Source organism: Tinamus guttatus, unplaced genomic scaffold, assembly GCF_059628265.1.
Source record: "Tinamus guttatus ecotype Peru unplaced genomic scaffold, ASM5962826v1 Tinamus_guttatus_pri_ptg000153l, whole genome shotgun sequence".
Classification (NCBI taxonomy): Eukaryota; Metazoa; Chordata; class Aves; order Tinamiformes; family Tinamidae; genus Tinamus; species Tinamus guttatus.
The window spans coordinates 2,681,839-2,703,065 of record NW_028288687.1 but is presented as its reverse complement, the minus strand read 5'-3'; the positions used below and the strand labels follow the sequence as shown (position 1 = coordinate 2,703,065).

The following is a 21,227-nucleotide window of genomic DNA, read 5'->3' as shown; positions in this document are numbered from 1 at the left end:
ATGTTTATGACACCCCCATTTTATTATGCACACACTGATGGATTTCTTCACATGCCATTTGCTGTTTTTACAGTCTCCTTGCTGAGCGCTTCTATGAGCCATTTACCAATTCCTAAGTGAAGTATCAAATTGTTTGGAGGGCTGCAGTATGACAGAACAAATTACAGAGAAGACTTAATTTGTATTATGGTTCAATACAGTCAATTAAATATTGCACAGATTATAAAGTAATTTGTTTTAACATTTAAGCTCGAGTTGTTAAGTCACCATCCATAGTCTCCATATTATTTTAGGATACAGGGGATTTTAAAACGCACTCACCCAAGTCGCTCTCCTCCTTGGGCCCCTTCCCAGAGCTTCCTCCAGGCTTCCTTGTTGGCTCTGATTTTCCCTCCCACTCTCCAGTCTATCCCAGCTTCTCCTCTCCCCCAGGTTGCTCCCGGTACATCATATTGAATTGATTTAGCTACCTTCAAGATCTGCAGCGTTTCTAATTTCCCTCAGGCTGCTTGGCACCTATCATAAATTTTTTCACCTCTTTCACCTCATCGTGCCCCTTTATTTCCATGCTGTAGCCTCCAGTTCCACTAAATCAATTAAGTCAATCAATTAAGTACTTGGAGGGCCCAGCAATCATGTCAAGTATGTGAGTTAGATGGCACGGGAAAGTCACTGCTTTCCCATCGCTATTTCTCTTTTAATGAGGTTGTCTATTTAGTGAAGCCTGGGGCACTGTGTTAAGAGCCACAACAGAAAATATCTTGCAAGCTGCAAAGCCTCCTGCAAAATCTGCTGCACCAAGAGGCGGAAGCGCGTACCACTTAACGGTGCATCCGTAAGGACAAACTGCACAAGGATAGAAGTTACACAACCCTCTGGAATAACTTAAATACTTAAATAAATAATAAATAGTAACTTAAATAAAGAAGCTGTGAGCCTGCCTTCAGATTGGTGGCATCTGCCCCGCTGCTATCACCTCCATGCTGCCCATGCCAGGTTGCAAGGGCCACCCATGGCACAAGCATCCTCTGCATTTCTGCTCTTGCCTCTTCACCTCTTCGTCACTCGAATCAATCAGGAACGATGTATTTCACAGGGCCTGTGCATGCTGCAAACCCTTTGATTTTAACCCAAAATTTCCCAAATTGCAAAGCCCTTACAGGGCTTGTAAGAAAGCAGCTTTACAGGCCATGGTTTCAGTCACGCTGCTGTCCACCTGCAGGTCTTTCACAGCCCAACTCAAGCTGTGATCGCTCAACAGCGCTCAAAGAAAATCCCCAAACGAAGAAAAAGGCATCTGTCCTACACTGTTAGTTCAAAGCATTCAGAATCTGAATCCAACATGTAAAATTACAGCAATTTTCATTATGGCATTATTTCCTGCAATGTATTTAAGGCTAACAGTGACTTGTAAAACACAAATGATCCTGAGAGCAAGGGATGCTGGAGCAGAGCCGATGTCTGGCCAGGTCACTATGTGGAAGAGACCGTCACACTCCACCCCAGTGCTGGAGACAGGGCCTTCTTGTGTCAACTGCTCCTTCCTGCCACTGCCCGAGCAATTCCTGACTTTTAGTGTGAGATTTGCAGGGATCGGGGGGTTGCAATTGGCCACGCACACTTCTCTAATTGCCTTCATTTGGGTTACACTGACTCTGTTAATCCATTAAAACGCGCTTAGCCAGGTGCTCTGAGCTGCTCCTTTCTCTCCATCTCCAAAACGCCCCCGCGAGCGGTCTCCGAAGGCGCTCTTGAGGAGCAGACACGAAACACGAAAACATTCTCTGCAGCTACAGATTCAAATCCCAGCTCTGTCTAGTTTTACAGCTTCCTAGCATGGACAGATAGCAGTTCACTCTAGGTAGACACTGAAAAAAAAATAGACACGCAGGCATCTGGAAGAACCATCTCATCGGACCCCGCTGGCATGAGGTTTTCCGTGGTACCCATTAACTTTGCACGGGGATCTGTTAAGCAGTTGTTCATCTTCCAGCTACCTTTCACCCGGGAGACAACTGCGTTTCACCAGCAGCGTGTACAGGCAGTTTGGGAGAAGCCACTGAACTCCACTCTCAGCGTAACGGCAGATAAATCCGTAGGTTGTATTTGCACCGCAAACTTTCCCCGGGTTGTTTTCTGGAGTTTGGCGTTTGGGTGGCAAGGCGGATGGGGGGAATCCCACCAGCAGGCCCCCAACCCACAGAAATCTTCCCTTTCCTGTGGGAGGGCAGATAGGAGGCAGCTCGGTGCGTTGCAGGGCTCCCTGCTGCAACCTGCACCCGCCCTCGCTGCAATCCTCCCAAGAGGAAGGGAAGGGACCGAGCTCGGAGGGAGCTGTCGGAGGCAGCTCCATCTAATCGGATCCGGCTTTACAAGGAACCCCGGCACTGTTCCCCAGGGAATTTGTCGCTGCTTTTGATTTCTCAATTAGTGACAGGCTGCTGCAAAGCGCGACGCTGCTGCGGGCTCTCCTGCGGCGGGACAGATGCTTCCCACTAGCCGTTCTTCTCTTAACTATGTCCACGTATCATGTTGGCTATTTTTCCAAAGATTAATACAAAAGAACATGTGGATTTTGCTACAGTTAGTTGGAAAGGTAAGTAAGGAGCCTCCTCACACTGTATCTGCCATCTACCAAGAATGCATGTAACAAACCTCACATATAACATAAACCTCATTAAGCACCCAAATAATTTATAACGGAGAGAGCAGTTCATCTCTTCTAGCGAACTACAAAAACCAAAAGGGACATTTGAGGAAAGAGGAAAAAATACAGGTTGTGAGAGAAAAAGGTTCAGAAATTATATGCTTAAACAAAAGGCGAGATAGGAAACACGACATTTTGAATGCAACAGTCCTCTCCTATCAGGAGGAGTACTCCAGCTGCACGTCCGTGGGGAGAGGACAGCAGAACAAGACAAAGTAGGCCAGATCACAGCATGCTGCTCAAACACAGTAGTGATTTCCTTGGATAAGTACCCTCACAGGCTCAGCGAATCTCGTACATAAATATTTACTGCCACATGTGGAAAGTTTTATCCAGTTTGATTTGGAAAAGTAGAGCAATAGACTTCAAGGTTAACAAATTATCAAAATACTGTGTTCCTACTAATATTGCAACCAGGCTTGGAACAAGGTAGCTTTTCGATCCAGTTTTCAAAAATAAACGGCACTTTCAAAGCCTGGAAAAGCAAAACCCACGAGAAACTTCTGGTGTTCCTTGATACCTCAGTATGTAGTTGCATTTCCACGCACCAAGATGATGAGTTTTGCACCATTCACAGGCAAATAAAAGAGTACAAACTGAGCATGTTAACGTGGAGTGAGAAAAGCACATAGAGAACAAGATGCCAGTTTTTAGCTACTGCAGCACAGGCTGCAGAACTGTCTTGGACGCAAGGCTGGGAGGGCGAACGTGCTGCAACCCTCACGCAGGAGGAGTCTGTACAACCGAGCTGAAAATGAATGGTCCACCATGGACTCCTGAGACGGCCATAGTTTGGGCCGACAATATGCTGTGGAATTGCCTCCCATGGAAAACAAGAATTGGAGCAGAAAATCGTAACCTCTAGAGGCTTCTCCAAGCCTGAATGGACTCTGGGGTGGTGATCTGAAGCCTGTTGCCACAACGAGAACAACACAAGTCTAATCCCTGTGTTCCCTCCGCGCAGGCTGGTTTTACACACAATAACCTCAAGAAAGGCTTTTCTAAATCCCAACTGCCTCTAAGAGGCGTTTTGGCAGACAAGCTTTGCACTAAAACATGGCACATGGCTTCCAGATTACATGCAAACCAAAGCTTGGTCTAGGGACCACAAAGGAGCACATAAAATACCGCAATAATATTAAAGAAAAAAGAATCGAGTTAGAATTAGCCACAGTTATCACACTCCACCCCTCCAGGGTGCTAGTACCCTGGCTGTGACACAGCAGAGTATTACAACCCAATAAATCCAATCCCCTGCGTAAACTCCGGAGAGCCATTCCCGGAGCAGAACCAGGGTGGTGACGGGGAGCTGAGTCAGAAGGAAAGATCAAGGCAGCGAGGGTGACCGCATGGTTAAGGACACGCAGGGCTGCAAGCCGAGCGCTGGGTCCGCAGCGAACAGACGCGAGGGCCCTGTTGGTGCCACAGAGCCTCCGTGAGGTCCCCTTGTTCCTTTACACCAATGCCCTTCACCTTATGCAGTGCTTTTTTATTTACATGAAGAGCAAAAGCAATGCCTGCATGCAGCTCCTAGGAGCCACGGGGGTGTTTGCTGCCTTTATTTTACCTCCTTGGGATGTTAAGTGCTTCCGACTCGGCAAGCATCACGGCCCACCCGCCTCCTGCAGCCAGCGATCTCGAAAGCTCATCAGCGACAACCAGCCTCAGATTCTCCTCATCTGTTACACAAACCTTATGAAGGAGAGCAGCAAAGATCACAAAAAAAGGACTCTCATTGGCAGCACTAAAATTGAGGCTGAACTGGATAGCCATTAGAAAGCAACTGTAACCATAAATCGACACTCGTAACATGACAAACTTCTCTGGAGCAGGAAAAACAGAGAAGCTTTATGAACAGTTGGGGGAAAAAAGACGAGAGAGATTTGTTTTATATATATATAAACACACATGTACATGCATACACATATGTATACATATACACACACACATATATATATGCCAGACACACATAGCGATTTTGTAATCCTTTAAAGAGGGCTGAGGGAAAGCACAACACTCCGCATTCACAGACTGCATATAACCAATATGTCGTGTTCAGAAACCAATTAAAAATGAAACCAGAAACGTTGAGAGATTCACAAGACACCATGTTTTGTATCTTCAGAATCTAAAAGTAATTTCAGAATCAGAAACAAATCAAAGATAACAGGCAAAAAAAAAGAAGCCCCAGATATGTTCCTCCATAGAGCAGTATATCAGAAGCAGAGCATGGGAGACTGATTTCATGTGGTACATTACAGAAGGGGTCAAAAATCTATTCAGTCTCTGGTTTATGTCTAAAGGCTAAATACAAGATGCTGCTTAAAAGAGACATCCTCAATGTTCTCCCCTATCACAGACTTTCGCTTTCAGATGACAGCATTTGAGTTATCTTTTCTATACCACAAACAGTTAGGTTTTGGATGCTGGGGTGACAGATGACTTTCCTAATTTTCCTGAAATTCATTATCACGAGAAACATTTGTGGTCCCAGCAGAGATGTCTGAGTGGCTGCACATTCCTCCCATTGCAGCTACTGCAGACTCCCTGGAAAGGCCGCAGAGCAACTTCTTGCAACCTTGTAGAATCTCAGGTTATTTCACAACCACAGGGTATTACAAGAAGGCCTCTGCTTAACGTGCTCAGTGATGGATCAATGTACATGCAGGCTTGCAAAAGGTGGCTTGAACTCTAAAATGGGTTTCTGTGTTGGGCTCTGGAGCTACCACCTGTAGCACTTGGAGAACAGCACCACCACAGACCTACCTGGTCAAAAATACCAGTCACTCTTCCTCTATAGGGGAAAAAAGGGATGCCTTTTCTCTGAGTTTTTAAAAAAAAAACTTCTGAAAATTCCCTATGCTGAAATGTGCCACTCATTTTGCTCAGGCCCCACAACACTTTCCCTAGGATATACCATATCCGCAGCAACAAAACATCAGTGTGTGTGTTGCTTGAGTCCGAAAGGCAAGAAGAACTTAAAATGTAAAAGCGAATCTGCAAAGAAGTTTCAGAAAAGAACAAAGCACTTCCATGTAATTCTTGCCTTGTTTTTTTCCCTTCATTATTCAGAGGTAGGAATATTCAGAGGCCCCTCAACCTCATCTGCTTCGTCCCAGCTGCACGGAGCCCAGGCCCACTTTACAGCCTCTGTGCACAGCGGGTTTCCCATGTTTCTTCTCCTAATCAAAACTAAACTTCCTCCTTACTTCAGTCCGTGCACTGCATATGCATGCACAGGTTAAGCTCTCCCACGTGATGCTTCAGAATACTTTTAACTTCCTGATTCATTCACAGAAAGGCATCCTTTTGGGTAATTAAAGATCACATAAGGGTATTAAATCCTCTACTGTGCTGCTCAGGCTTTTCCATATCACAATAAAAAAAAAATCTGATTCACAACCCTCTTTTGAGTATCTATAGAGAAAAAATATTCAGAGCTATGCAGAGCTGATGCTGAGAATCATATGCAATACTTATTTCACGGTACTTGGAAATTAGTAACTATTCTGCCTCACTTATTTCGTACCACTCACTCCACTCTCTTTAAAGTCCCATAGGATGGATGTTGCTTGCTTCCCTGGGAGCACAGGGATGCACGATCAGCACGGGAACCACAAAGGATAAAAAGTATTAACCATAAGGATTGCTAGGGTTTATTAAATGCCACTTTTGCTAAGTGAGTGCTATAGCCAGGGACAGTTTAGGCTGTGCTGTAACTCCATGATCGCCAACAGGTCCCATGTAGCACAAGAACAGATACAGTTTCAGGCTGTAAGCTCTGCAAGATATGAATATGTGTATATCAAGCACACAACGAATGAAAGAGCTAGAAAAATTATAAATATACTTCTCTCAATTAGGAAGTCAACTTTTATAAGCGGCTTTTTAAATATTAAGCAAAGATTTAGTGGCATCTGACATTTACTACTGTTCAACTGAAGGACAGGAAAAAAACACATACGATAACTGCTGACAAATGCCAGAATTCAGTGACAGCCTCTGCCCAGTCTTCCTTTTTCCTTCCACAGGGACACTTAGCACATAAACTAAGTGGAAAAAAACACATTTACTTGTCCCTCAGGACTACCAGATTCAATGAAGCTCTCACTGACTTCCCTGGAAACATAAATGTGGACCTGAGGGCAGAACATCACCCGCTGAATTTACAGCAATAGAGATCTATTACTATCATCCCACGAACTCCAGGTAACTTGAAAAGTAAATGTTTCTGTACTTCCCCTATACCATTACACTGACTGCTAAGGTCATCCATCTCGTCTGCATTTGACTTCAGCAATAGGACAGGTTAAACAGCTCGCGAGTTAGGATAAAAATTCAGAAACGTTGCCGGGAGTGTTGCTATTATCAGGGCAAGCGGCAATTGCAGAGCCGCCTGCCTGACAGCGCGCGATGCTCAGGAAGGAAAATGTCCAGCACAGCCGGACAAACGCTTCCCGGTGGCTCCGAGGGGCAGGAGCAGAGGCTCCCGAGGGGCCCTGCCGCCGGCACAGCCTCCCCCTCCGCTCTGCTTGGGCTGAAACGGCCCTGCAATTTTCTCCAGCCTAACTAGTGCTTATGGAAAAGCCCTCCCCAAGCAGCTCGGTATTTTGGCTGTTCCTCTGTGACAAAATATCAGCTGGAGCAAAGGAAAAGCATCCGTTGGGAGAAGGACTGCGGTGCGGCCTGTGCATCCTCACTCACCTCAACCACACAGGCCTAGTCATTACGGGCAAAAAAATATATACCCAATATAACCAAATATTAGAACCGGATGATATCTCAAGTGTTTACATTGTAATTTTTACTACAACAACTCACTGGTAGACACCCAAGTAGTGATAGTCCTGAGGTAGAAGGTTCTATCTAGAAGGTTCTACCTAGAGATAGAACAACTCACTGACAGACCCCAGGCAGTGAGGTCCCCCACGCCACAGCACACAACGCACCCAGTGGTTGTGAAACCAACCCCAGGCCAGATCATATAAAATCAAGTTCTCTGCCTTTTTGAAAGCAATCACATTTTTAGCTTTCTCACACCGAAACACAAATTCCCGCAAATTGTGTCATTCGGGATGAGGTGCCTGCAATAGCTGTATCGTCTCTTCAATTGGCGTCAAAACCACCACAAGGCAGTTCCTGTGGCTCCTCACTACAAAAAGGCCCAACTCACCCCGAGATCAGAGTGCTTCCGAATGAAAGAAAGGACAGAAATTCCAGCCTTCGTCTGCACGCGAGCTAGGAGGGGGCAAAGCCATAAGGTTCAAACAAAAGCTCCAAATCCTGTAACGCTCGGGCTTCAAAGTGTGCGAAATCACACCTGAGTTTTGCCTTTTGGGCTCTTTTTTTTCCACAGTGACAAACCTGTCGTACTACATAAGCCTTATGAATCTTTTTATAGCACACTGTGCACGTATGAAATGTATCTCCATGAGTTTGCAGCTGTTAAGAAGCCCCTGTGGAGTGTTTTGAACTATCTAAATCGTCTAAGGCGCCGTTTGGAAGGCCAATAAGGAGTGAATTACAGCAGTCAATAAGGGACGTAATTATGGAAGTGGGTTCTTCTGACATTTACGTTTTGCTAACTATCAAATGCTATTGATGAAAAGCGCTACTGTTTTCCTCTTTAAACTATTGGAAGACTATAACTACTATAAACACCTTAAAAACTCTCCATATTAGTCTTGTAAGTCCCCTACTCTGCCATGTTCTAATTAGATTTATTTATTACATGGAAACCAGTAAATGTCATGTCTCAGTGTTCTTATTTACGAGCAGAAGGTGTGGAAATTGTGAAGACTCCCAAGTCAGTCAGAGAGATCCTTCACAGGTGGAAGATGCACACAATTGCTGTAGGCAATGCATACAATGTCCCAAGGCATAAGAAAGGCCACAGAATTTGATTTTGCTTTCTTTCGGGAGACTCTTAAATCTTATTTTTTAGTATTTTAATCACTGTAGTCCCTAAAAGTCCTCAGCACAGCCCAAGACTCTCCTGAGCTTCACAAAGGAATGATGAAAGTTGGCAACATGCAGTGACTCCTTCAAAGTGGATGAGGAGTAAAGGGAGCCATAGGGAGCTTGGAAACAAAACCTCTTGGCCTGTGGTTGACACAAGAGGGAAGATAGATTCAGCATAGGAAACCAACCTGATTTTGACATGATGAAACGAATAAGGTGCGACAGCAGCATTGGCAGTCACGATGGCTATCACAACAAAAAATCACATCTGCCAAAGCAGAGAAAAGGATAATTGAGATACAAGATAGAGGTAGGATGGTAAAGACTGTATTTCAGAGTTGTTGGAGAGAATTTGCAAGCTCTGGAGGTACCCTGGATGTGACAAACTAAAACAAGGTTGAGTCGCTGAGTTTACAGGGCTGAATAATAGATGATGCTGGTATTTTCCACTCCAGCACTCCCAGAAAGAGGTCAGAGAAACACTCTTGGGAGCTGCGATTAGGAGGTCTGTTTCAGGCACGTGAGGCTCGAACTGATGGCTAAATGTGCACGGAAAACGCTGGGGGGACAGGTCAACATTTGAACAGGAGGAGACAGGGCTGGGACCGTTTGACACGGTCACCAAATTTCTATTTGCAAATGAAATGATTTTTGTTAAAAGCATAGCAGAACAGCTCAGGAAACTCTAAATGAAAATTGAAGAAAAAAAAAAATACAGGGCAAAAATCAGGAAATTGTGGTCACGGAAGCCAGGAGGAAAGGACTTCATTCAAAATCATCAGATAAGTGACGGATGATAGTGGAGTGCTGCACCCAAGATGGTCCATCAAGAGACCAACAGAAATTTAAGAAAGTTCAATTTTAGAAAAATGACAGAGATTTAAAAAAAGCAGCTCTTCTTTCTGGGAAATCATGGCCTGGAGCTGGAAAGAACTCCAGTCAGGGACTGTTAGCAATTTCTGGATGACACCATGCTCTGGCAAACACAAAAATTCAGTAAATTAATCATACCATCTCTCCTGCTCACTGCAGAGTGAGTATGAAGCAGATAAATTCCTCCTTTATTTCTATTTTAAAATATTCATATATGCTCACTGATAGAGACTTGACAGTTTGACATTTCATCTGCTCCAGCACATGTGCTTCATGGAACAACTATAGTTCCATAACGGTACCTCTATTTCTGGTCAAAGATGCCAGAACCAACAGATTTCCAGTAAAGGCAATAAGCACCTTTGGTACATTTTAAATATTCTGCCAATAGTGAAAAATTTAATCTTGCTAAGATTTTCTATCAGCCAAATTTAGCTGTCCTGTTCATCTATCAACATAATTAACATTATCACTCACATCAAATGGAAAGGATCAGTAAATACTGGGGTTATCAGCACAAAATTGATAATGTCTCTCATCAACCTGGAAAATGTTTTATAGAAGCCACAGCAGCAGCTTTGAAAATCTGTGCAGTGCAACCTGGCGCTGTACGAGAGCCACATAATTCTCCTGCAAGGTCATAAAAGTTAAATTAGGGGATAGAAAAGAAGACTGAGCCTCATTTACATAATCAATAATGCAAATGAAAATCTCTGGATGCCACCTATGACAAAAATAAAAGTGGGAAATGCCTCTCCTTCATAGATTGGGCTACAACACATACATTTAGGGTATTTCTCACAAATAAATGAGGTGTTGGTACAGGTCTATCATCATTTTTGGATGTCTGTGGAATCCTAATAAATATTTCATGTATAATAATAGCTGATATAGAAATATATATTGTACTATATTCAGGCAGTTTCTATATCCATGAGCTGACCCAATATTTACTTTAACAGAAGTAGTTCTTCCTTAAAACTAAATAGTGTATTTCTGCTTTCAATGTACTGCTTTTCCTGTACATTGGCCTAGGTTTTCTATTCAGGTCAACAGAACATCTGCAATTTAGAAAGAGCATGAGATAAAAATTATACTTCACTATATAAACATAGAAGGAAATTGTTGCCCAATCATTGTATGGAATTAATGTATTGTTTTTAAAATACATTTTTAGAATGTAACCTACAATAAACAAGGATTTATTGCTATAAAAATAAACAATGAGACAAAATTACAGACTCTTTATGGAAACCATATTAGTCATGCACATCTAATGAAGCATTACTAAGCTATCACAGGGAGATAGCCTGATGTGTGATTAACAAAATAATACTCATAAATGGCTAATGAACAATGATGGTTCTTTAAAAATTTTGCATATCCTGCTATGCAAAGGTACCTTTTTTTTTTTTTTTCCCCTAAGAAACATATTAATCAGCAGCCTCCGCCCTGAAAAGAGTATTTAAATGGCCACAGAAATAACACAACTAGCTGCATGTTGCCTTTTATGGATAGAATATGGAAGAGCAAATGATCAGCAGCCATGAAACCTCTTCCTGTCACCTTCTCAATATGTTGGCAAGATTTAGAAATGCGGTGTGAAAGGACCCCACTTGGATTAGTCCATGGATTAGAACGATATAATATTAAAATGTTATTATTGCTATTTATAAAATTTGTTCTTGCAGTTCTACGAGTGGATTAAATTGTCTTGTACCAATAGCTTGGGAAAAAAAAAAAAAAAAGACAAATCCTTTTTTGGTTTCATTGGTGGGATAAACTCTTCCTTAATGTTATTCCATTTTCAACTTAACCTCATCTCTAGATAAAATTTCTTAGAGGAGAGAATTCCTTATTGCTGGAAAATAACGTTATTAAAATCAATAATCTTTGATGAATATTAGATCTGAACTATATTAAAAACAGCCATAAAGAACAGGGGAAAAAAACCCACATGTATAAATTCCAAAAGTAACTGAACTACAACCTTTCCTCTGTAATGAATTTTGGAGCAGCTCCTCTAAATCATTTGCAAGAAGCCAGCTATGACACTGCCAATTAAAAAAAAAATTGCTAGTTTTGAGCTACAAATTGATTTTTTATTATAATAAATTAAAATCCAATATTAGCTTACAAGATACTAAACGTAGAGAAGGCGGCATTCTTTTTTTCGGATTTTTTTTTGTTGTTCATTAACACATCAGACCTGCTGTTGTGGCACTGGTGGCAGTAGCTAATAATGAATATCAAGGAAGGATATCCAAGTTGTGGAAGCCCAGCTAAGGGCGAAAGCTTTGGGGATGACGGAGGTGGGGAAAGCAAATGCAAGATGACTCAGGCTATTCCTGTGTGTCCTTTTAAAGACACATTTTGTTTCGTGTTGCACACGTGTGAACATCCCCAAACTTTATAAACTCCTATGGCTCACTGGGCTAGCAGAGCATCTGCAGGAGAAACATGCAACCTCTGTGCAGGCACCTTCCCCTCCTTCCCATCAGAAACACAAGGCTGGGCAATTGGATACCTCCAGACTTGCCCATAAAGCTGGCATTTTCTGGCAAAAAACATATATCATCATATAATTAAATATTGTCCTCATGTCTGTGCACTAGAGGACTCAATCAAGATTGCGCAGGTGAGTCTCAGCTGACACTTCCAGTCTTTGGAGCACAAGATTCATCCTCAACAACGCGCTTTTAAGCGGTGCTTTTGTATGACTACTTTACACATGCTGTACACAACACTTTCCAAACAAGCTTTTCATTACTAACTACTTGTATTACGTATCAGTGAGCTCAATGACATTGATTTTCTAATAGTATAAATTAACTGACAAAGATAATTTCATCCATCATCAGCAGGGTTTTATTTCTGGCATCATGCTAAATAGTCCATCTTTCAAAAGATTAAATCAAGAGCCTTTTAAAATTCAAGGCACTGCTCAAACTGCTGTGAAGTATCTTCTTAATTAGGATTAAAGCTGTTTGTGTGTTGAGTCTTTGTATCTAGGTAGGATAATATTTTGCTTACATTTCCTTTAGAGCAGTTTAAAAATATCCCACATAATAAAGCTACAGCAAAAACTTCACAAGACTGGGAAGGCTCCTGCAATTTTCTCTACCAGATTCTGCTAGGCAAGTTGCTACTTGGCAACTCCCAACAGCAACCCTGGATTTTTAGGCATCTCTTCTCTCTTGTTCCATACAATATAAACTTTTTCTGCCATATGAAAACTCTGTTTTTTTATAGTTATTGCATACCTGACAAAAGACTCTCCTCTTTCAGGTACTGCAGTAAATAGGAGTATACTAAATTAAGGTCACTGTCTTGATCTGGGATCACATATATGATGGGAATTCTTAGAATTCCCCGGGACATCTCCAGGGCAATTCCAGCTAGTTTCTGAGGACACAAAGGATCTGATCCAAGGCAATCCTATCTTCTACTCCCAATCCTAATCCCTTTGTCATTAGACTCAGAATTTATTTGACCTGTACTGCTGAGAGGTCATCAGCAGCACGCAGAGAAGAGGATGGTCCAGGCCTGGGAGAAAACCCAACCCCACACAGATACCACGTTTCTAAAGTCTTCAGCAATTAGTGGGCTGATATTTCCATGGATCAATTCCGTGACCTAGCAGAGGGAGAATAAACCCATTCCTGCTGCTTCCTATACCTACCAAGCCATACCTCGTCACCACGCTCCTCCAGCCAGACGCCGACACCAAAGGTATCACTGCAGGGCTACAGGAGCACTCAAAATCTGTTCTTCTTTTCTTTCTTTCCTTTCTTTTTTCCTTCAGGTCTGGTAAGCAATATGCCTTTCCACTGTATGTAACATGGCTCATTCATTTTTTACCTTCCCTGCAAGAATCTCTGCTTCTCAGTGGGGAACATAATTATTAAAAAATATTGAATAGGACTAAGCGGTGAGGACGACACACAATACTCTCTTGACAATCTGCATAAGAAGAGCAAAGGGTGGTGGTTCTTTCATTTCTTAGATATTTCTGAAACAAGTTAATTTATGAATACAAGCAAGTAAACAATAAATTTCTTTCAACTGTGCTACGTCCTTAGTGTCATGTATTTGGTTCACCACCTGCAATTATATCAGTTTTATCACAGTTTCAGCTCTGGTCTCAAAAGCTGCGAGTGCTTATGCATAAAAGTATTTGTGTACTCAAGTCAATAGCCCTGGATAAGGCCCTACAATAAACCTCACCCCCATGCTACACTTTACACCTCAGTCACCTAATGGCTTTCTCTGATATACGATAACCCCTTATCAAGCTTGTCAGATGTTTTATGTGCGCTTACACCAGTGAGATATTACTGTCCAGCTTGGAAAAGCTTTTAAAGGAGCGTCCAGGAAGAAATTCAATTTTGTTCCATCACATGATTGTTTTACTTACCCCTGTCTTTTCATCGAAGATTTTGATTCCTCCAAAGGAGACCGTTAAGAAGACTTTTTGTTTATGCTCTCCTTTCGAACGAGCCGCTGCAGCTATTCCCTATGGAAACAAAAACAGTTTAGCTGTTTCATTGCTCTCCGTTTTTTTACTAATAGGTGCCCACAGCAGCAGAGCAAAAGGCTTGCTAGAGGAGGATTTATCACTTTTCCACAAAAACTTAAGGCTTTTCCAAGAAAAGCTCCCTCTTACTTCTATGTTTCTCTCCTCCGCATACTTCTTTTCTTCAAGCACCACATTTCTTTATGCTGTCCAGAAATCATTTCAAATGTGCTCTTACTTCCAATCCCTGAACTAGTTAATCCTCCGTGAAATTTGTTTTCATGAAAGCTGAAGGTCATTCCTAACACACTATTTTTTTTGGCAGCAATAAATTATTTTGTGTTTTAAAAAACAAACAGTATAGGAAAAAAAAAATCAAGCAACTTTTATTTTGCAGACCACAGTGAAATGCTACTGTAAAAACACACTGGTGGAGCTAGATGTTTTCATGATCTAAGTCCATAAGTGAACCTGCTGTGACGTTCACAAGTTATCCTTCCCCAGCACAAACCTAAGAGAAATTCTGTCCTCTCGGGATCCTGGTTGCCTTGATCACTGTACTAAGAACAAATACAACCGAGCTAGCAAATAAAGGAAATTATTTAGCCTGTATCTGGTACTCTGCATCTTCAAAATGTGTAAACAATCACTACTTCCTTGTCTCAGACCCTCATGAGGCCATCATTCCCATTACACTGACATGAAAATTAAAAATAAAAAAACAAGTGATTTCTCCAACATCACCCCAAAATCTTATCCTTGGTGTTAAACTCAGGTTGTAGACTCTACAACAACTTGCCCCCTTATACTCAAACATGAATTTCTGAGGCTCGCTGTACCTAAAAGTTTTATGCATTTCTCAACAGTGTTAGATAAATCTCACCATTACTCAAATCAGGCACCTTGGAGATGTGGAAATGATAAGTCTACAAGGAAAGGGACAAAAGGCTGCCCAACAGAACAGTGACACATCTTCAAAATTGCTTCCAGGAACCAAGAACTGCTGGGAAATGCTTAGGATACAAACAAGACACAAGAATGTTGTGGCAGTTTTGAGAAATCTAGAGGGTACCTTTTAGAATAGATTAACTGTTGGCTGTCAGAAACTGGCCATAACTGATTTGTAAAGTGTCTACCAGATTTTCTTTTTGAAGTGTTGAACCAAAAGATGTGCATCTCCTCCCTTTGCTACTTTTTCATGCATTGTCATCTGTTCTTCTTCTGCCCTTTTGTATTTTGCCTATCCAGGGAGGCTCCTTAGGAAGGGCATCCTCTCCGTTTGGTGGCGTACGAGGTGCCGCTGTGTCAGTCATGAGCAACTCCAGAGCTCCGAGACCATCTCTTAGAGTGAAACTGGGATAAGCAACATTGGTTTTTGTAAAACTGACTGATTTCAAGACATAATTAACCAGTGTGTGACTCAGTGTCGTGAAAGGAGAATGAGCAAAAGGTCAAGTTGAAATTCTCTCCCTTTGGCTCCACGCTATTAACCCCGCAAAGCTGCGCCGCACCTTGAGCTTCATCATGGAATCCTGGCATAACTTGTCTCCTCGGGCGGCAGAAACCTCGTCTATCCCAATCAGCTTGGCCTTGTATCGGACACCGTCACCTTTAAACCTCTTTATTAAAGTGGCTTCGCTGCGATCCTGACCTGCAAAGACAGAAGGGAGACAGCACAATTTGCATGAAGGCAGAGGAAAACAAATGAGCAAATGTTCACAGCTGAGTTACAGATGAGATCCCACTCCGAGCTCAACACCTAAGCGTGTGAGCGCTTGAATAAAATTAGACAAAATTTACCAGCTCAATAAAACCTTTTGACCTTACTTCCTCACATGCATTCACAGGGGAATTGTTACCACACAAAATCTTCTGCATGAAATTTGCACAGCAATTAGGTTTACAGGAAAAAGAGATAAGCCGCAATCAGAGCCCATGGATCTGAAAACTTCTGATCTGTACAGGTTATTTTAATCCCTCTACATGCAGAAGTCTTCATTCTGCATACCAAGCTCCAGCAGAAATATGCTGTTATTTTCCTTGCATACCAACTTATCTAACTGCACCAGCAATATTTACACTATTACCGTTGGCATAATGAAAAAGCAAATGATGTTATTTGCCTATAGAATATTACTGCTCTAAAAAGAAAACCACCACACAATAAATGCTGCCTCTTTGTACTATTCCTTCTGTTTATAGGCACCTATAGAAAAAACACAAACCCGTAAGTAGCGATGTCGACTCACACTCTCAGGCTTGCTCTGGGAAGCTAATAAATGGCACAAGATGTTTCCTAATAAAAAAGCAATGATTGGGTAAGATAGCAGAGGACTGATAGGGCCAATGCCCATAAATTATAAGCTCAGGCTGCACTGAGCCACGCAGCAGCAGTGACGCTGGAGCTATCCATGATGGACAGCTTTGCCCGAAAGCCTGTGGAGAAACCAGCACCTACTGTGTTTTTCCCCCCTGAATATCTGCAGAAGAGTTTATTCTGTGCCTTCACTCAAAGAAATACATTAGTTAGGGCATTGGCCTTCGTAAAATTGATTTAGGGGGTGTTCTGCGGCTGTCTTGGGAATTTCCTGCTAGGAGCTCAGGAAAGAGCAGTGAACTATAAACACCGGCAAACACACAAGGAAACAAAGAACAACGTGCAGAGCGCCAGCAAGGGAGCAAAAAGGTGGGATCCTAAAGAACGTGGTGTCCCGGGGCCCCAGCAAAATCCACCAACTTCAAAGCGTTGGAATCAAAAAATGAATCAAGTCAGTGCCGCACTGAACAGCTACTAGCAGAAAAATATATAATATTCTATTCAGAGAAGGAAATGAGGAAAGTAGGAGGAGGCAGACACACAATACTATTTCTTTCAATGGAAAAATATCAGTTCAATGGAAAATACTTAAAAACAAATTAAAAAAGGAAAAAAAAAGAAAAAAAAGAAAAAAAAGACATATGGATGGTAAGTCAGAAACTCTACATAATGGTCGTATCGTTCCCCGGGGAAATGCCAAGGCAGATGTTGGCACCGTTGGCTAAAAGCAATGAGAAAACATTTTCTGTGTTAAGCCCCTGGAGCAGGACAGGAGGGAGAACATCTGGATACACTACAAAGTACAACTACAGCAGTGGACTTTTCCATATGTCTTCTATACTTGCAAAGATGCCCTGTTGATTTGCAGTAAATAAAAACCAATTCAAACAGCTTTCTTGCCAGCAGTTTTCAGGCTCACATCTTCATCACTGCAGAAAGCAGCTGCTAGTTAATTGCTGTGACTCTGAGCACTTAAAGTGTGGGGGCCGAGTCATGAAAACTACCTTATATCCGCTCAGGTATTTCAGCACCTATTCTTACTCCAACCTATGCTCTGCTTTTCCAAATGTAGCTGCATTCCTGACATTAGTAGCCCATTCAAATGCAACGCGACGGCGCCTGCTTACGCACCAGCCCCTTGCCAATTATGAGCCAGATGAAGCGAGATAGAGTTTGGGGGATAAATGACTGGGAAAACTCATCAACCTGAAAATGATGTTGATATTTTAAACTGTTGTGGAAACTAAACAGAGTCGATAAATTCCTCAGTGAAAAATACCTTGGAGCATATACCCCACCAAAAAGGATATTAAACGCACACACGCGATCCTGTATTATACACATCAGCCGTCTGAAACACCTCCTTTCCCCAGCTCTCCTGTCCTGGCCTGTGTTTGTACTGCACATCCAAGGTTTGGTGAGGTGAGCAGCAACGAGGAACTTCCCAAATGCCTGGAAAATTCCCGTGCGACACATTCCCAGCATGGCAGATCCAGCTGGGGTGATGCTTCATGTGCACACTGGACATAAGGCAGACTATCCAGAGCGTCATAAACAACCCACCACAAAAACAAAACCTTTTTTTTTTTAATAACAGTTCTCCAACAAGGTTCTTCTGAACCTGTTTTGAACATTTTGAACCCGTTTTGAACACTTGAAACTCTTTCTTTCAAAATTCAAAATCAAACCAGATTACCAACAGAGCTACGAGAGATTCACCTGATTCTCATGCCGCTGGCTGAGAAAATATACGAAAGAGAAAAAAACAGGAACAGTGTTGCACAAACTCGATTCAGAAGGGTGATCATTCCTAATTGGAAAAGGTGTCACTGCTGACAAAGAAATGTTTCCTTTGCAGCATGTAGGTTTGTAATCCTCAGGAGCCTTCAGAATGTAAATGTGTGCACAATTATGTTTTCTAATTCTGTGTATGTCGGTGCTCACCTTTAAGCCACATGTGTTCCAGATGGAGCCACCGCTCCCGCCTAAGCAGAAAACGTGACCTTTGCTGCAGAATCAGAACACTCTGTTTGGACTTTTACAACCTTTCAAGAGCACAATAAATGCCCAGAGACGTGGGATGCAATGTGTTCTTCAGTTTGCATCTGGCGTAGAGAGACGATTACCATCGTGATTGGGTCTAAGGTATTTTATTTATCTCAATCCAACTGCAGCCGAAGTCATAAACAAGCTCCGCACACTTTTAACATGCTCAATCCTTTTTCTGCAAGGCCATTTAATCAGATTACCTCAAGCAAACCAGAGAACCAAACCCGAACTCCCAAGCACTCACATCCACGTGACGGGGAGCAAGTTCTCCACAAGCTCTTACATGACCCAAGTGGAAATGAAGCTACGGAGGAGGCTGCTGCATCGCGGAGCCCCAGCCCAAGCAGTGGCTACCACAAGAGTGAAGGTGGAGCTGTGTCCACGTTATCTAATTCCACCCAGTGCTCCTTACTTTGCAAACCAAAGCTCTCGAATTTAATCCCAAATACTGTGTGCTCTGCTAAGTGTTTCAGGCCAGCTCATCCTCACACTTGGCTCAGAAAGTCAGGGACTGTCCTTGATGTCAGCTCTTTGTCTAGGGGAACACCAAATATTCACACTCTCGCACTGTATTAACGTGCTAACATTTAGAGCAAATGCTGTTCGCTCACCCAGGAGGTTCTAAAGTGCACATATTTTACAAACAGAAAAAGAAAATACACCAAATCATGGCAGCAATAAGCACACCGTAGCCTTTTCTGTATGCTCTTGTAATAGACTATGCGTTCTTCCCAGAATTTATTCATCGCAGCATCCAGTAATGTAAACCAATAGCCCTGGAAATGGCTATATCCTTTATTTAAATGTGTGAAGCCCTCAGGGCATAATCGGAATTTCTTGATTTTACGACTGTAAAAATATATAACGATATTATCACCAAAGTCAATAACATGCTCCCGGCGATCAGTTCTCTGAAGAACGACTTGCCACTGTCTTTTTTTTTTTTTAAACTAATACCCTGTCAAATTTGTATCCATCACACATTCAAATTAGAAACCTGAAATAAAAGCTCCTTATATCTCACAGGGCTGGAAAACAATCACATTCACTCTTATAAACAGGCTATATCTTCACAGAGGCAATTAGCATTTTTATAGCACCAACACAGTGGAAAAAACACAATATTGCAGTGCAGAATGACCTCTAAGACACCACACGCTGAAGACCAGTGAATTAATTGCTAAGTAACAGGTATTTCCCACTTGCTGTGCATATATATACGCTCCCAGCTCTGGATATTCACGCACCCCCACTCCACATCCTTCCGCACGTACACGAATGCAGCACACGATGCTACCTTCGTTTGCTAACAATTAACTGAAGTCAACTCACAATCATTTTAATCAACCGGAGATTTCCCCAGGAAAAAAAGAGTTCATAAGCAGGTGCTTTAAAGAAAATCTTCGTGCATAATCCCATCTTGCAGCAGAGCAGCAAGCGAGCAGCAGCTCACGAAGGGCTCGGGTAGTTATTCCACCAGCAGCCCGCCCGTGCGGGCACATTTATTTTCTCACTGACATTGCAGAAATGCACATCAGAGAGACAGGGCTCAACGCCCTGAAACACAACTGCTCAAAAACTTCAGCGTGTGTCTACACGGTGCCTTGGAATGAAGGAGCCCAAACCCTCCTCCTGTCTGGAAATCAAATGTCGAGTTTCTCCTGCTAACGGTAGCGAACTGGGAGCTGCCAGATTGTGTGTTTGCTGCTCCAGGCTCCGGGAGCAGGACTGCCAAAGCCCGCTGTGCTGCATCTACAAACGCAGCACGGAAAAATAAAATCTCTTTGCTTTCTTAACATAACAGGTTCTTAGAAAACATATAACATCTTGCAACATATGTGCATACAGTTTGACTTTCAGCACTATCACTAGAGTTCCCTTCCTCTAGCAATATTTCTTGAACAAGTTTCTTGTGCAATTTTTTTTTCTTTTTCTTCTTCTCTGGGAAGTTATATAAGGATTTAACTGAAGATCTATAATCCATCTCAAGTGACCATAGTGCACTACCCATAGCAAGATCTGCTGCTAACAATAGGGACTGTTGTCTAAATGAAGATGAACTTTGAATTTTGCACATTATTTTAACTATGAAGGTAATTGAAAAGAGTCCTGACATAGTGAAATATAATCCAGGTGTTTCCTAACCTTAGAAACCTTGAGGACCTCAGGAAGCACATCAAAATTCTTAAGGAAATAAACATCTAAGGTCTTACACAAAACTCTGGGTTAGAGCATGAATGCAACTTGAACGCGATGGGTGCAAAGACTTTCTTTTCACCTCCCAGCTAGGAAACTCCTAAAGATCTACAACATATCTATAGCTGTACTATGTATGTACAGCAGTACTATAGCTTACCCTTAACTTTTTGTAGAAACACAAGCGAACCCTGCTGGGACGTATGGTATTAACAAGCGGCTGCTTCTAAGGTTCAAGCACGGGTATCACAGGATACTCTAAGGAGCTGCCCTTGCCCAAAGGGTGCCAAGAGGAAGCCCACGTGAGGCCTCCTGACCTGAGCAACTACTGCTGGTACTGGATGCTTTTCCTCAGAAAAGGTAAAATGACCATTTTAACAGCAATAAAAACTTTTTGACTGGAAAGACCAAAGAGTATTTTTGTCTAAAATGATAAACCATTTAAAGAGGGGAGGTAGACACTCTGGAGGCTCCATGAACTTGAATTATAGTTCAATGTAAAAACATCACCTACCATTTTAAAAACAAGACAGGCTTTCCAGGAAAATTCAATCATCGCCCAGCCTCTCCTCTCAGCAGTGTTTCCCAGTTGCTGAGCAGTGTTATTC

The 21,227-nt window shown here is 42.3% G+C and overlaps 1 protein-coding gene across 7 annotated transcripts in view; it reads right to left on the bottom strand.

Moving 5' to 3' along the window:
* The window catches only part of DAB1 (DAB adaptor protein 1), a 187,228-nt gene that overhangs the window by 39,007 nt on the left and 126,994 nt on the right, over positions 1-21,227 (bottom strand). For all 7 annotated transcript variants that reach the window (XM_088522460.1, XM_088522459.1, XM_088522457.1 and 4 more), the window contains 2 exons: positions 15,569-15,708; positions 13,959-14,057 (listed from right to left, as the gene is read on the bottom strand). In XM_088522460.1, coding sequence (XP_088378586.1) covers positions 13,959-14,057; positions 15,569-15,708 — 239 coding nt within the window. The remainder of the gene's footprint in view (positions 1-13,958; positions 14,058-15,568; positions 15,709-21,227) is intronic.